Below are 14,481 nucleotides of genomic sequence, written 5' to 3'. Positions count from 1 at the left end.
GGAGTAAGCCACACATCCAAACAGTCATTGTGATCTGATAGCCAGTTATGAGCTAGTGATGAGGGGAGTGTGTCTAAAGCATGAGGTAAGCTATATGTGAAATTTGAACAGGTAAATCTTGCAGAATCCCAAGTGATTGGTTTGATACCAGAAGCTCAGGGCAATCCTGCCTCTAATTGTCTGACCTGAGAACTTGAAGACATTTTTGGCAGGCCAGATGTCACTGTTTTAAAGCATTTTAGTTAAATATTTTTCAGAGGTCATATCATACAAAAGCCTGCACAAGGGGTAAAACAAGCAAAAAGCAAGTAAACCCTGTTTCTATAACAATCATGCAGTGAAATTATTAAATGAAACACATTCCAAAAACTTCATGTGTATTATCCAGGCTAATTGTAAAAATGTTTCACAATATGTAATATATTCTTTAATACCATACTTCATGATAATGGCTATATAGTTGTATCAGATGGCATCAAACACTTCAATATATACATGTATTTTTCAAATTATGCAGACTGATACTTTGTATAGAAACTGGCTGTTAAACTGCACAATGAAGAACAATAGCATTCGTTGTATTTTGCAAGTGTCAGAATTTTTGAAGAAATTCCTACTAGCTCACTTTTACATACAAATAGAAGAGGCCTATGTAATTATTCTTGATGAGGATACTGGACTGACATCTGACTGTAACTTGAATTTTTGTACAGAGCTTATAATTTTTGTTTGAATTGCAATGAAATTTATAACTTGCTGTAAGATAGTGATTTTGATAGTAGTTCTTGGAAGGTGTCAAAAATATCCAACAAGGCAACACATAATTCATTACTATAACTGTATGCATACATTATCTACATGTCTAGAAAACAAATTGTGCATGAAACAGCAGATTTTATGACTTTAGTCCATTCCTACTGAGAACAGTATGTACACTTGTGCAGCCTGTGGAGGCAGAGATTACTGTGTGATATACGCATAGATATCTGTAGTTAAACAATTTTATGCAGTTAGAGCTGTACAGAGTTCTACACATAACATTCTGGGCTCCAGAAGACTGAGTTTGGTTTTTTTTAATGTTATTGATGAATGAAGATTTTTCCCATCTTAAGCAGCTTCTTCAGCGGAGCAATCAATGCCTGCATAGGTAAACTTCTCATATAGGGTGGTATTCACGTATGTCTAGGGAGAAAATTTTTAAAAAGTATCATAAAAGCTGCATTGCCTCAAGAAACCTAACTAATTAAATTATTCATGGCCTTATTCTTGTCTAGAAATTCATTCTTACCTTTCTTTCTTCTAACATCCTGTTCAGTGATACCAGTATCTGAGCGAATGATGGTCTTTCGTATGGTTTCTCTCTCCAGCACTGTCTCATTAGGTCATACCTTTAAAATTCAAGCACCAACACATGATGGTTTAGACACAAGTTAAAGCTACAAGTTCATGTTTATGGAAAGATTGTATTAGGCATTCCATTTTTCAGATAAACTTCATAGCTGGATTTACATTTGCCACAGCTGTTTGCTGTCTGGAAAGAAACTTTTTTTTTCTTGAATAATTAAAATGTTCTCTTTGAGCTGAAGCCTAGCCATATTGTACAAGGGACTGGATATTTGGCAGAAACAGAGCCTGGGAAAGATAAGATTATTTGTGGCAGATAAGAGTGCATGCAGGGTAGAAAAGGCCTTAAATAATTATTTCCACTTCCATATCCTATTTAAAGTTAAAAGAAATTGTGACTTTTCTATTTTCCTGAAAAAAGATTTATTTTCTTACTTTCTTGTAGAGATCATATCTTGTATAGCAGATGTTATTTTGTGTTGTATTGTTTTGTTTGCGAAGGTAGTTACTTACACCTCATCATCACAATTGAGAGGCTTTTCCAGTCTGTACCCTTGAGGCAATTTTTCATAGAGTTCTGCACATGTCATTCCACAATAGGGTGTTCCACCTAAAACAGTTTAGCCATGGTCATGAACATACTCTTCAGAGGTTTTTGTAAATAAAAATCTAATTTTTGCAGATATGAAAAAAAGACTGACTCAAATATGTCCAACATTAAGTTGTTTGTTACAGCTACTCTTCTACTGTTAGTATTTCCATATTGACTAATGCACAGCAGTGTAGAGAAAAATAAAAGACAGTATACATTTTTATCACCTGCAAGACTGGCCCAAATTTCTCTACAGTTCCAAAGACCTGCATCTGATTTAATTTGAAATGATTTTGCAGTGCCCTCAGTGGTGGTAGGTGAGTCATTCCTTCATTAACATAGTATAAATAAGGTTAGATATGAATCTCTGCAGCTATTATTGTGTAAAATTTTGCACTATTTTGCAGATGTATAAATGCTTAGAACCTTGATTCTTCACACTGCAGTGTATTGGTTCACACCTATATTTAGCACAAATCCATTCTCTTAACAAGAAGAAATGGGCAAAAATTGTAAGAGTTTAAGGTTAGTCTCATGTACAGTGTGAACCTGAATTAATTTGCAGACACTCATGATTAGTGATAAAGAGCATGTAACACAGTCATTTGGAATGACTTGAGTCTGTACCACAAGTATCATGAATAGCACTGTTCGGAGAATTGAGCTCAAAGTTTTATTTGAAGATGAATCTTTTAAAATCTTTCTTCTACACTACCTGGAATAAAAGAAGTCTGGCAAAAAATACCCTTAAAATATAGGTCTTGGTTTAAAATTCAAGACATAAACCTGAAAGCATGTTGGATTAGGGCCTTAGATCATGTGACAGGCTGAATTTTTATGTTTAGATACTGTTTATGTTTTGTAGTACAATGAAAACATGGTAGCTTTGTTATTTTCATGTAGAATGGTACTGGAATTGAAAATGGAACAGTCATTTTTCCAATTACATTGAACCTAAATCATATTTAATAAAATATAAAGGGAAGAATGGAGTATGGTTGAAAGCAAGGTATGCTTTCAACTCAATAGGCAGAGTGAATGGAGCTACAGTGGCCCAGATTTGTTTATTTTTGTAGTATGAAATCCAGATACTTACCTAAACTAACAATTTCCCATAACAGGACACCATATGACCATCTGCAATAGAGGGATATAATTCAGAGTGCAACAAGAATGCAACAAGGTGTCATATTTCAAAATAGTAGATAGTTTTGCTAACATTCAGAGGACAGAGAAGTGTCATTCATTCTTTTCATTTTTTGTACTATTTTTGTATAACAATGGGGTACATGGAGTGAGATCCTCAGTAAAATTAATTCTTAAGTCTATCCTGTTCCAGTCTGTTCTCTCTTTGAAAAATAGTGCTATTACAGAATTGTCTTGCCAAATAATAACTCCAGTTGCTTGACTAAAATTCTGAATTCCTTTGAATCTTTGCAGAATTCCACAGAATTCTGTTTCAAATAAGAAAAACTGCCCCAAATTCAATTACCTGATGGACTTAGAAGAATGTTAGATATTGATGATGAAATAAAAATAATTTCTTGTTTTCTTTGTGTTTTTTTTCCTTGCCATTTGTTCACTCATATGCTGACAGAATTACTGATTTTTCTGAGTGAAATGAGTGGCTATCTCAATTGTCAAACTTTTTTTGATATTGATAAAGTTATGTATAAAAAAATTTGGAAAGCATACTTACACATCACTGTTTGTGGTGTAGACGCTGTAATTCAAAGACTCAATTGCCATCCATCGCACTGGAAGCCGTCCCTGGAAATCATTCATTCAGGTCAGTTTGTTAGTGGAATACTGCAAATTAGGCTTTTTTTTTTTTTTCTCAGAAGTTATATTAATTAAAAATTACAACATGCAAGTCAGTGTTAGCAGATAAACATACTGACTAGTATTCCACAACTTGAGTTGTACAGTTACTCTCCAGAGGTTCAGTTCCCACTAAGGGCAACAAAAATTTATCAAATAACAGTCAAGAGGTACTGGAAATAATTCTTGAGTGATGCCTTGCTATGCCTCTAAGCGTTCTTGTCCCTTTGACCATAAGATGTTATCTATGGTCTGTGACTTCATGAGGTTCGTTAGGCACCTTCTTCCAGAGCCCCCAGAGGATTAGCTCTGGACAGCTGCTTCTTTTTCCACATAGAGCCTCACATGCCTTTGGTTACCATCTTCATAACTTGGGCCTCATTCAATATAATTAGACCAACTTGTCAGCTGAAGATATTCTGATATTGACATTTAATTTTCATAGCTGTAGAGATATACACATATCCTATTCATTTAGCTAATATATATTGTATTTATTTCTATAACATAATTTGACTAAGTCTGATAACTAGCTTGCAAAATCAGATATTTTAGACCTATTTTAGTTACATTGTCAGTTACCCATATAATTCATTTTCAATTATATTGTACGTAATACAAATATTGTACACAATTGATCTGCAAGTAAGGTATGTATGTATAGTTACAAACATTTGATGTAAGTACTTATTCACTTTAATACATAATATAAATACAGTTAAATAGTAGGTATGAGTATGCATTTTTGTTTACATAAAAACACATGAAAAGAGACAAAAAAGGAAAACAGACTGTAGAAGCAGTTTGTTTTGATTCTTACCATGGTCTTCTTAACATAAACTTCTTGACCTCTTGATAAGCCAAAGTCAGCTATCTTTGCAACATAATTTTCTCCAACCAATATGTTTCTCGCTGCCAAATCTCGGTGAATAAACTAAAATTTGAAAAGTAGAATTCAGCATGGTATTTATGATCTTTGCACATACGATTTTAATGTTGCATTGAAAATTACAGGCATTCAAAATAAAAACCAAAACCAAATGAAACTACTTGATATGCCATTATCAAGACAATTATTAACTTTAGCTAGAGAAGAAAACAGTTAGTTACCCGGTCAATTCTGGTTTAAATTCTCTTCCATGATTCTCCATGATGGAGCTCAATAAACATAATAAAATATGGTCATCCAGCAGGTGTTAGGGAAACTAAAATCATAACCTTATTTTGATCTTATTAAAATGCATAGTCCATAATAAAAGAATTGTGTGTGTAGAGAGTTTAGGACTAACCTGTTTCTGGCTTAAGTAGTCCATTCCTCTAGCGACATCTGCTGCAAAATGCAGAAGTTGCTGAGAGGAAAGTGTAGATGCAGTACTGTTGGCAATAGCAAATGCTGGGTCTGTCTCTAGCACTCTGCTTTTCCGAAGGAAGTCCAGTAAATTTCCATGGGGTGCATATTCAATTGCAAGATAAAGATACCCTAAAGTAAAATCAGATAGTGCATCACAAGGTAAGAGATGACTAATAGTGTTTGGGCACTTACACTGCTGTGCGTAAGAAGGAAACAATAAAACAGACGAGGAGAAATATCAAACAATGTAATTTGTATGTGCAGAAAAGGCCTTACAGCTGCTGCTGAGTGTTATCATTTCTGGAGGATTTATGTGGTCTGTAGCTCCAAAAACAGGTTTATATAGTTTTTCAGTCATTAAATTACTTTTCTGTGGACTATATGGGCTATAGTGTTTCTTTTTTAAACTAACTTAACTTCCGTGTACTCAAAATTCTCTTACCCCGATGCTCACATGCTCCCAAAAGATTTATGATGTTGGGATGATGACCAAGTTTACAAAGAACTTCAAGTTCTCCAGCAAAGTCTCTGTGATCATCTTTTGAGGCATACTCTGAAAATCAAATCAACACACATTTATGTTTTCATTTGAACTGAATCTATGACCATATCATTGTTAGTTAGTATGAGTCTGGGACTACTGCCTCATCCCCAAAGGCAAGAGGGAAAAACTCTAAGACATAACAATTTTTACTGAAAAATGTATGATTTTTCACTTGAAAGAGAAAAAAAGCAACATTATGCATGTAGCAGCCATTTGCAGAAAAAGAAAGTATCTTAATATAGTCATTTATCTGAGAAAATAAAAAGTTTTAACAGATCATATGAATCTAGCTGCCTAGGAATCCTTCTTGTTTTGTGCTGTTGATTATTTCAGCCTGCTTACAGGCCTTGGCTCTTTTTTACTGATCATCATACTTAGAATGTCTCCTAATTTTCCTAGCAAATGATCTAGTGAATTACAGGAAAATATCTAAATTCTTGCGGTATTCTAGGTATTATATATTCTCTGAAACTGCAGTCAAGCCCAGTAAATACAAAGAGAGTTAAATGATCCTCACAATATATATATAAGGTATATAGATACAGTTCTCTCTGAACTACTGAGCTAAGGCAAGGTGAGCAAGGTTAGCTTTGTGCTATTATTTCTATGAAATACATCTCCTAGTAACTCGCACTTTGCAGATAAACTCAAAAATGAGCTTTGTACTACACTATGAATTGAAAAATAGGTAATACTATTAGCAACTATATTAGCAATAAATATTAGCTATTAAAGGTAAATACAGAGCTGCAACTTGGCACAGCAGAAATCATGGAATCATACAGAATCAAAGAATGGTGGAGGTTGGAAAGGACCTCTGGAGATCATCTAGTCCAAACCCCCTGCTCAAGCAGGGGCACCTAGAGCATGTTGCGCTGGCTTGTGTCCAAGTCGGTTTTCAGTATTTCTAGAAAAGGAGACTCCACAACCTTTCTAGGCAACCTGTTCCCGTGCTATGTCACTCTTACGGGAAACAAGCTTTTCTTCATGTTCAGATGGAATTTCCTGTGTTTCAGTTTGTGCCCATTGCCTCTTGTCCTGTCTCTTGGCACCACTGAAAAGAGTCTAGCACCATGCTCTTGATGAAATGCAGTCCTTGCCAGGACAAAGTCTTGGCCAGGTCACAGCTAATGTGATTTCATTAGTAACTTTGAATACTAAGTATTTAAATTTATTTTAGGGCTGGAAGAGGGCTATTTGCACTTTCTTATGGCAGGCAACACACGAACAAACAACCAACAGAAGTCTTTAGTCTCTGATCATTACTACCTTTCATTCTTTTAATTGCAGCATCCATGCGTAAGCCATCCTTCTTAATTCGTGCTTTCAGGACTTGTCCAAAGTTACCTTCCCCTATCACATCTTGAAATTTGATGTCATTCCACTCGAGAACTGGATAAATCGTGGGATCTGGGCTGTTTTTGGCTTTCCTGGTCAGGGTGAGAGTACCTGAGTTAAACTGTACAGCTGGTTCTTCCCTCTGTAAACAGAATTAAATCAATGGCATTAGTTCTGGTTTATACCTTTCCAATGCACTGATTATAGTACCTGAATACATAATCACTCAGGTACACATGCAGAGCATGGATCATTTTTTGCTTACACTAAATACAGTAGAAAATTATGCCTAGTGTAGAAACTGACTGCATCAAGCATGAAGCACTAGTGCCCAGACACACAAAATTATTCAGGCTCCTTATTTATACCCAAGTACCTTTGTAGATTTGGGCCTTCTGAACAATTTTATTGCAATCATTTTGAAGACTGAAGGAGATGGGCAATAATGGTCTGGTAAAAATGCTCTCAGTGCCAGTTTTAATTCTCGAGGTAAGATTTATCTCCTATTAGGACTTACTAAATCCTGTGCCAGTCAGACTCAATAAGAAGATGAGGAAAGAAGAAACAAGAAAAGAGAAAACAATCCTTTTTACTTGAAGAGACAGTTAGCTGCACATGCCCACAAAACACTTTTGTGCAAAAGGTCTCAAGACAAAGCAGGAGCTGTTCTGTATGCCCAGGGGACTGATCATTGTCTTGAATGGACATACCTGCAGTCCCCTTTATATGAAACAACCTATACAGATCCAGTCAGAGCAGCTCTTCAGCCCAGCTTCATTCTACTTCACAGGTAAGAGAAGGCACTGGAAGGCAGAGGAATGCAGAAACTCCAGCAGGATATATATATATAGCACAGATAATACCAGCAGTTCTTTCTCTGTCTCTATGCAGTATTAAAGCCTTCAGCAATTTCCACTCCTCCTCACAGCCAGGACTATGATGCTGCCATTAACTGATTCATGCCTGTTTTGCTGTTCCCAGGCTGAAAAGCCATGCAAAGCAGTTGCTGACACTCAAAAGCAACAGCAAAAATGTGCTACAGTTTTCAACATAGGGTGCAACTTTACAGAGGGAGGATATGCTGCTCTATTCTGTCTAGCTCATTAGTTTTCATACACAAGTGCAGCAAGACAGAGAAGGGAGATATTATAAAGCATGTACATTGTTTCTTCAAGTCTCTGTGCTTAGAAATATGATTGCCTCAACTCTAGATCACTGGCAAATAAGTTTTACTACAATATTGCTAACTGCATGAATGAAGACTGTATTTCAAAAGTCTGGAGAAAAGGAAGCAGATAAAACAGGAAAAGATGAGGCCAAAATGAACAACTGCCCTGAGTGGGGAAAGCTGAATACTTACCACCACATTTTGGAAAGCCTGAGCCATTCTGCGCTGGAAGTTGGCTCGCTTTAACTGTAGCATGATGAGAAAGGCCAGGAGAATTGTTACACAGGTCATTCCTGCTGAGCCAAGGATAGCAATAAGCAGCATTTTGCCTCCCTTTGATTCATATGGAGCTGTTGATGAAGCACAAAAAGAGTTCTTCATTACTTCCAGCTAACTCTGAAGGAGCTATGAACAATGCATAGCTAAATACTCCCATCTTGTAGACGAACAATATAAAGATGTAGAAATACATTTCTTTGTTCTCCAAAAGTGTCACAGATGCTGAATACTCTGATTTTTAGATGTCTAAGCAGCTGCAGCTCTGTTTGATTTCAGGCAGACGTGCAGCTTCACTGCGGCATGGCTAATCTCAAAATTCACTACAGAACACAAGTCAGAGGTTTTTTGTATTCAGTGATACAATAATCCTATACTCAGCTCATTTAATTTATGAGCTTTTGGGCTGTTTCTAGTGGATCACAGAATCACAGATATATTGGATATACACCAATATTGTATATTGCTAATTCACTATGGCCATGCAATGAGCTGAGAATCAAACTCTGATGCCACTGTGCTGAGTGTCAAAAATCAGAGCAAAAACAAAGTAATAAATTAATTTTTAAGGCTTCACTTCACTAACTAGTCTATACTACTAGCCTTCATTTGTGCAAATCCGGCATACTGACCAACCTTTAGTTTCTGGAAGAGTCTTCAATTCAAACGATGTGTTTGGGTTGCTTAAGCCAATGTTATTCTGAGCGTTAATCTGTACCTGGTATACTGTGTTTGGCTCAAGCCCCTTGAGATGATACTGAGTAATGGTGGTATTCTTTATGATAATATCAATGTGGTTGTACTCAGCCTTGCCATAAATTTTGTAGCTGATGATGATGGAGAAGATGGAATGACCCTCAGCAGTTGTCCAAGAGATGACAGAGGATGTGTCTGTGGTGTTAGAAAACCTGATGTTGTAGGGTGCAGGAGGGATTCCTGCAAATAAACACAAGCACACACAAAACATTCTGGTGTATATCCACATTCTTCTTCTTCCATCAGTGGGGCGAATATATTTTCCTCAGTGTTCTTGCTGTGCTAAACAAGCAGAATTTTGTTGACAAGCTATGCTAACTGAATCCAGTTGTTTTTGAACTTGATGTGCTATCACCAATACTGCATTACTTAGCACTTCCAGCAGGGTTTAGAATGGCATTCATCATGCCACTATCCTTGGAAAAAGATGTGAATGCTCTGGACAGTACTGCAAGACAACAATGATTACCTTCAGATTAACGCAGAAGGGGTTTGCTTACCGCTGTACTGACTTGCCATATCTGTGTGATTCCTAGGTCCCATGCTTTCCACTGCTGCAGAGAGCAAGCTCCTGTCAGGCTACAGACTGTTACAATGAGGGGAAATTTAGACCAACACTTGCATAAATTTCATCAGGAAACCATGAGCAGGGCTGAACCCTGGACCTATGTCTACAGTCATGGCTCCTAAGCTAAGTACCTCTTCCAGGAAAACAGTACCCTCTTATTTTTTTTAATACACATTGATGTCAGAGGTCAGGAAACTGGAGTGTCTGGTGACAGCCATTGATATTTCTGTTAATACACATAAGATCTCAGTGATGGAGACTCCTTACTGTACGGATTAAGAAGCTTGCCTTTCCAGTGAATTGTCTGGGCAGTGGTACTCATCAACTAGGCATACTTCAGATAAAGTATCTGTTGTGACATTATGAAGGGGAATACGCTATTCACTTCAAGAATTCAAGCACATTCATTGATTTTTATTGCGGCACATTTAACAACCTTCTGCTTTCAGGGTATTTGTCTTGTATTGCATCTCCTCTTCCTTCTTTAAAAGCTAACTCCTTCAATATTGACATAGCTGAATTGCAGGGTTTGAGTAGTTTTATCTTTTGGAATAACAAATGAGCTTGGGGTATGGAACTTTCTAAGTTCAATATTATAAGAATAAAAAAATGCTAATTGTGTTAGAAGCATCATTCACACTGAAACAGAAAACATGGCCTCCCAATATTTTTACTTATTTATTCAATTTTTGGAAAAATTATCAGTGCTTAGTACTTCCCAAAACAAGAATTTCTTTGGACATTGAGCTTATCTTCATAATAATAGAAATAGCAACAAGTTGTCTGCAGAATCTGAGTGTTACCAGAACAAAGGATTACATATAGTGGAGTCATTAGCTGATGACAACAGGAAGAATTAAACAGAAAAAAGTGAATTAGCTACTTACTGTCACTGAAAGTCCATGCATACAGATAGTTGCTCCATTCTCCTTGTGACCTGGTGTTCACCCGTACCCTGCACATGTATTGCTGTCTAGGCTCAAGGTCTTTAATGATCAGAGTGGACATATTTCCTGGCACTTGGGTGATAACACTGCTCTCGTCACCATTGTCATTCACACTCTTCCTTTCCACTTCAACATGAATGTCATCCTCTGTCCTCAGAGTTAAAGGATGCCATGACAAATTCAGCGATGTCATACTTTTTGGAAGGAGGGTGAGGCCTTCTGGTGGAGGAAGACCTTGGGGGAGCCACAGTGAGACAGGGAATAACATTTCATGTCTGGTATACAAACTAGAATAGGGGTATCAGTTATTCCCTTGTCCCAACCACAGGCCCATAGCCTACAGTGACAAAAGGCAATTCCCTCCTTCCCCGCAAATTTGACAGTAATTATATCTCAGGTGCTTATAGGCACAAAGTATCTTATCAACAGCTGTTGGCATACATTCTTCACTGAGGTGGTGATGCACTTTCTAGACATAAGAAGAAGCCAGCTCTTTTGTTATCTTATTAGATAATTTCTGATGGAATCTTCATTTATTTTGTTTGTCAACATTCAATTTTGGATGTATCCTCTATAATCTGGAAACTTTTCTGTGTGTTCAAACATCTTAATTGTAGAAGTAAATTGATCTAATAGAAAGAAATGATCCAGAGGAAGGACTGGCATGCAAAAGGAATGATTTCTGTTGCCAATTCTGCTGCATGCTCAGAAAAAATATGCAAACTTTCCATTCCCAAATTTCATACCTGTGAATCAGCGAGAATAATATGTCCCATATAAGATGCTTTTCTTCACTTCTTATTTTTCACTTTGCCTGAGATAGCTTCAAAAGGGTCTAAATAGACTTCTAGTCAAGCCTCTTCTTTGCTCAAATGAAAATGCTCTGGCAGAGTTTATGGAACAACCCACAGAAGAGAACAGCCAAAATATCCCTTTTGTGAAAAGACAAGCTCATGACATACCAAGCGCCGTTGTCGTGAAGCTGGCCTGTGGTCCAGGATGGCCTTCCCCACCTTCACCTTGCCGACTCAGCTGAACACAAAACTGATATTCTGTTTTTGGTTCCAGATTATCCAGTCTTTTGGTTGTGCCTTTCACTGAGAACAAAAGGAGAAAGGAACAGAAAATCTATAATCCATGATGAAAAATGCTAGATGTTAAAGAAGGTTTGGAAAATGTTCCTGAAGAAAATAGAAGGTGAGATACTCACTCATGCTCTTCTACTGCTCTTATGCACTAAGGCAAGCTATTGAGAAGTACAGAATACTTGTTATTAATGAATGTGGCATAAGCCAGTCATAGCCAGTTGGGCTCAGCTGAAGGAATATTTCTTTCTTGATTGATTGAGGTAGTGTGTATTATCTATGCACATTTTGTATGATCTTGAGTTAATGTAACAATTATTTGTTACTTATTAAAGTTCCTGTAATGTTTCCTGTAATATTTTAGGTCTTGCCTGGAGTCATGGTAAAACAGGGCTGGAAGATGACTGTCTGTCTCACAAGCAGGTTCAATTTTACTTGTACCATTCCTAATAAATAATATATCTATATGTAGATATATTTAGACAAATATATATAGATATGCACACACACACATACGTGTGTTTGTGTGTGTGTATATACATGCATACATATTTTTTGTCTAAATTATATATATATATATATATATATTGTCTAAATAAAAACTTACTTATCAAAATAGATGACATGATCCAGTAAAAGATTAAATGTTTATAGACTGTAGACTCTCTAAGCCTAGGTTAAGAGGAGGAACTACATTATAAATATGTTTCAGCATGCAGCTGAAGTTTGTTTGTGGTAGAATTAAGCACAGGACTCTTACCTTCCACAGACATCCATGACTGATAACGTTTTGCTGGCTTGTATAGGAGTTTTGTTGAAACAACAGGTCCATCTCCAAGATGTAACTCAGCATTGATATCAATAATGAGAAAATTATGTCCACTGTCTCTCAGTCTTGGGGCATACTGTGGCACAGGAGGAACTAAGCAAGAATTCAAGTATTAAACCAGCCTCTTTATTCCCTGTATCAGTAAAACCCTGGCACCTTCTTAGATTTACAGGAAAATGGGAGAGATTCTTCCAAACCATTACAAAATAAAAGTTTATATCCTAAAGCTGGTGGTTTAGATCTTTCCTAGAAAACCTGCATTTTCTTTTAGTCCTTACCATCACACTTACTTTTCAACACACATAATTAAGATGCTGCTTGTAACAGGCTTCTGTTTGTGTTCTGACTGTAGATATTTATTCAAACATTCTTCTGCAGTGCAGAGAATAGAAACCCTGCCATATTAGACTATAAAGCTGCCTTTAAAAAAAAGAGGCAAAGACATGGGAAGACATTGATACTCTTACCTTTAACTGTAACTTGAAATGGTCTCTCTGCCATTCCTGCCACTGTCTGCACACTGCAGACCCAGATTCCTGTATCACGGGGCTGGATTCGATTAATAGTAAACATAGCTTCAGAGCGATTACTAGTAACAGTTAGGGAAGGCTGAAATGACAAAACATGCAGGATCTGAAAAACTGAATAATTTTAAAAACTCTCCATATCATTTTTCTCACAGCTAAGGAACTCATCCAGAGATTAGTGAACTCAGTAGAGAGGCTCTGTCTCAATTCCATATGCTTTTGTATGTGCTGCAATTCACAAGTCCATCTGCTGTAGGTGAGGAACCGCATCTGGTGACTGCTAGGTTTTATCATACAACTCACTTCTTTCTGTTTAAATCAACAGCTTTTCTTTTTCAGTCTTTGTATAACAAATGTAACTTTGATCCACAGCCTGACTGAATATTCACAGAGTATTTCAGATAGTAATTAATTTCCACTCTATTTAATAACAAACATTACATTTTAACTAGTTTGCTGTATTGTTCTAGGTATTTCAATGGACATTTTGCTATTTTATCCAAAAATCAAGGCTTCTTTCTATTCTCATTTTTGAGAATGTTGCAATACTCTGACTTACTGGCTGAACAGTACTAAGTGTATGTGTTGCTTGTGAACTGATTATTATTTTGCTTGTTTTTTGGGTGACCCTTCAAGCCATGTCGTTTCCTGCTTTAAGTTTCTTTAGCAAGAATACAACAAATAAAGAACAGCAGTGAATACTGAATACTGAATTTCAGAATACTGAAATTTCACATTTTCCACTTGAAAGGCATAGGGTACGTTAACTACAAACAGAGTCAGTAAATATCAGAAATAATAGGAAATAATTGATCAGGAACCTACCTTAAGGACAGTTCCATCTTGTTTCAACAGTTTAAATTCTTCAGATTTAGGAAGTGGCATGCCTGTAGCTATACAAAAAGGCTTGAACTCTACACCAGAATTGAGTTCCACAGGATCTAGTAAGTTTTCTATCTGAGGTGAAAGATCTGCTGAACCTACAGAAGGTATACAGTATTTATACTATCGTCCTTCAAACGGAACTTGACAAAGGCAGCACCAGAACAGAGGTAAGCATAAATGAGCACACACACTGGACAGCATAGAGACCTTAGGTATTTGGTTTTCCCTTCATTTACATGGGTGTACACAAGAATGAAGTTTGCCAAAGTCAGCACTATTACCAATATAAAACTGGTATGGGAAGAAACGTAAGGCCTGTGTCCTTCCCCTCCCTTCCCTTCCCTTCCCTTCCCACTTCCCCCTTCCCCCTTCCCACTTCCCATCTCCCTCACAACAGTGTAGAATTGTCTGGTTGGATCATGGTTTATTTCTCTGCTTGGTTTTATGTTT

At 36.8% G+C, this 14,481-nt stretch overlaps 1 protein-coding gene across 5 annotated transcripts in view; it reads right to left on the bottom strand.

Moving 5' to 3' along the window:
• Window positions 1-414: 414 nt before the first annotated feature.
• The window catches only part of TEK (TEK receptor tyrosine kinase), a 36,693-nt gene continuing 22,626 nt past the window's right edge, over window positions 415-14,481 (bottom strand). For 2 of the 5 annotated variants that reach the window (XM_062599157.1, XM_062599161.1), the window contains 16 exons: window positions 13,972-14,126; window positions 13,087-13,228; window positions 12,551-12,712; window positions 11,668-11,802; window positions 10,646-10,939; window positions 9,071-9,370; window positions 8,351-8,508; window positions 6,922-7,132; window positions 5,551-5,661; window positions 5,047-5,237; window positions 4,578-4,691; window positions 3,636-3,706; window positions 3,033-3,073; window positions 1,858-1,954; window positions 1,289-1,388; window positions 415-1,182 (listed from right to left, as the gene is read on the bottom strand). In XM_062599157.1, coding sequence (XP_062455141.1) covers window positions 1,108-1,182; window positions 1,289-1,388; window positions 1,858-1,954; window positions 3,033-3,073; window positions 3,636-3,706; window positions 4,578-4,691; window positions 5,047-5,237; window positions 5,551-5,661; window positions 6,922-7,132; window positions 8,351-8,508; window positions 9,071-9,370; window positions 10,646-10,939; window positions 11,668-11,802; window positions 12,551-12,712; window positions 13,087-13,228; window positions 13,972-14,126 — 2,357 coding nt within the window. In that variant the 3' untranslated portion in view covers window positions 415-1,107. The remainder of the gene's footprint in view (window positions 1,183-1,288; window positions 1,389-1,857; window positions 1,955-3,032; window positions 3,074-3,635; window positions 3,707-4,577; window positions 4,692-5,046; window positions 5,238-5,550; window positions 5,662-6,921; window positions 7,133-8,350; window positions 8,509-9,070; window positions 9,371-10,645; window positions 10,940-11,667; window positions 11,803-12,550; window positions 12,713-13,086; window positions 13,229-13,971; window positions 14,127-14,481) is intronic. The other 3 variants (XM_062599159.1, XM_062599158.1, XM_062599162.1) reach the window with 3 other exon arrangements.

This window comes from Rhea pennata, chromosome Z, assembly GCF_028389875.1.
Source record: "Rhea pennata isolate bPtePen1 chromosome Z, bPtePen1.pri, whole genome shotgun sequence".
NCBI classification, from domain to species: Eukaryota; Metazoa; Chordata; class Aves; order Rheiformes; family Rheidae; genus Rhea; species Rhea pennata.
This window is presented reverse-complemented; position numbering and strand designations above follow the sequence as displayed.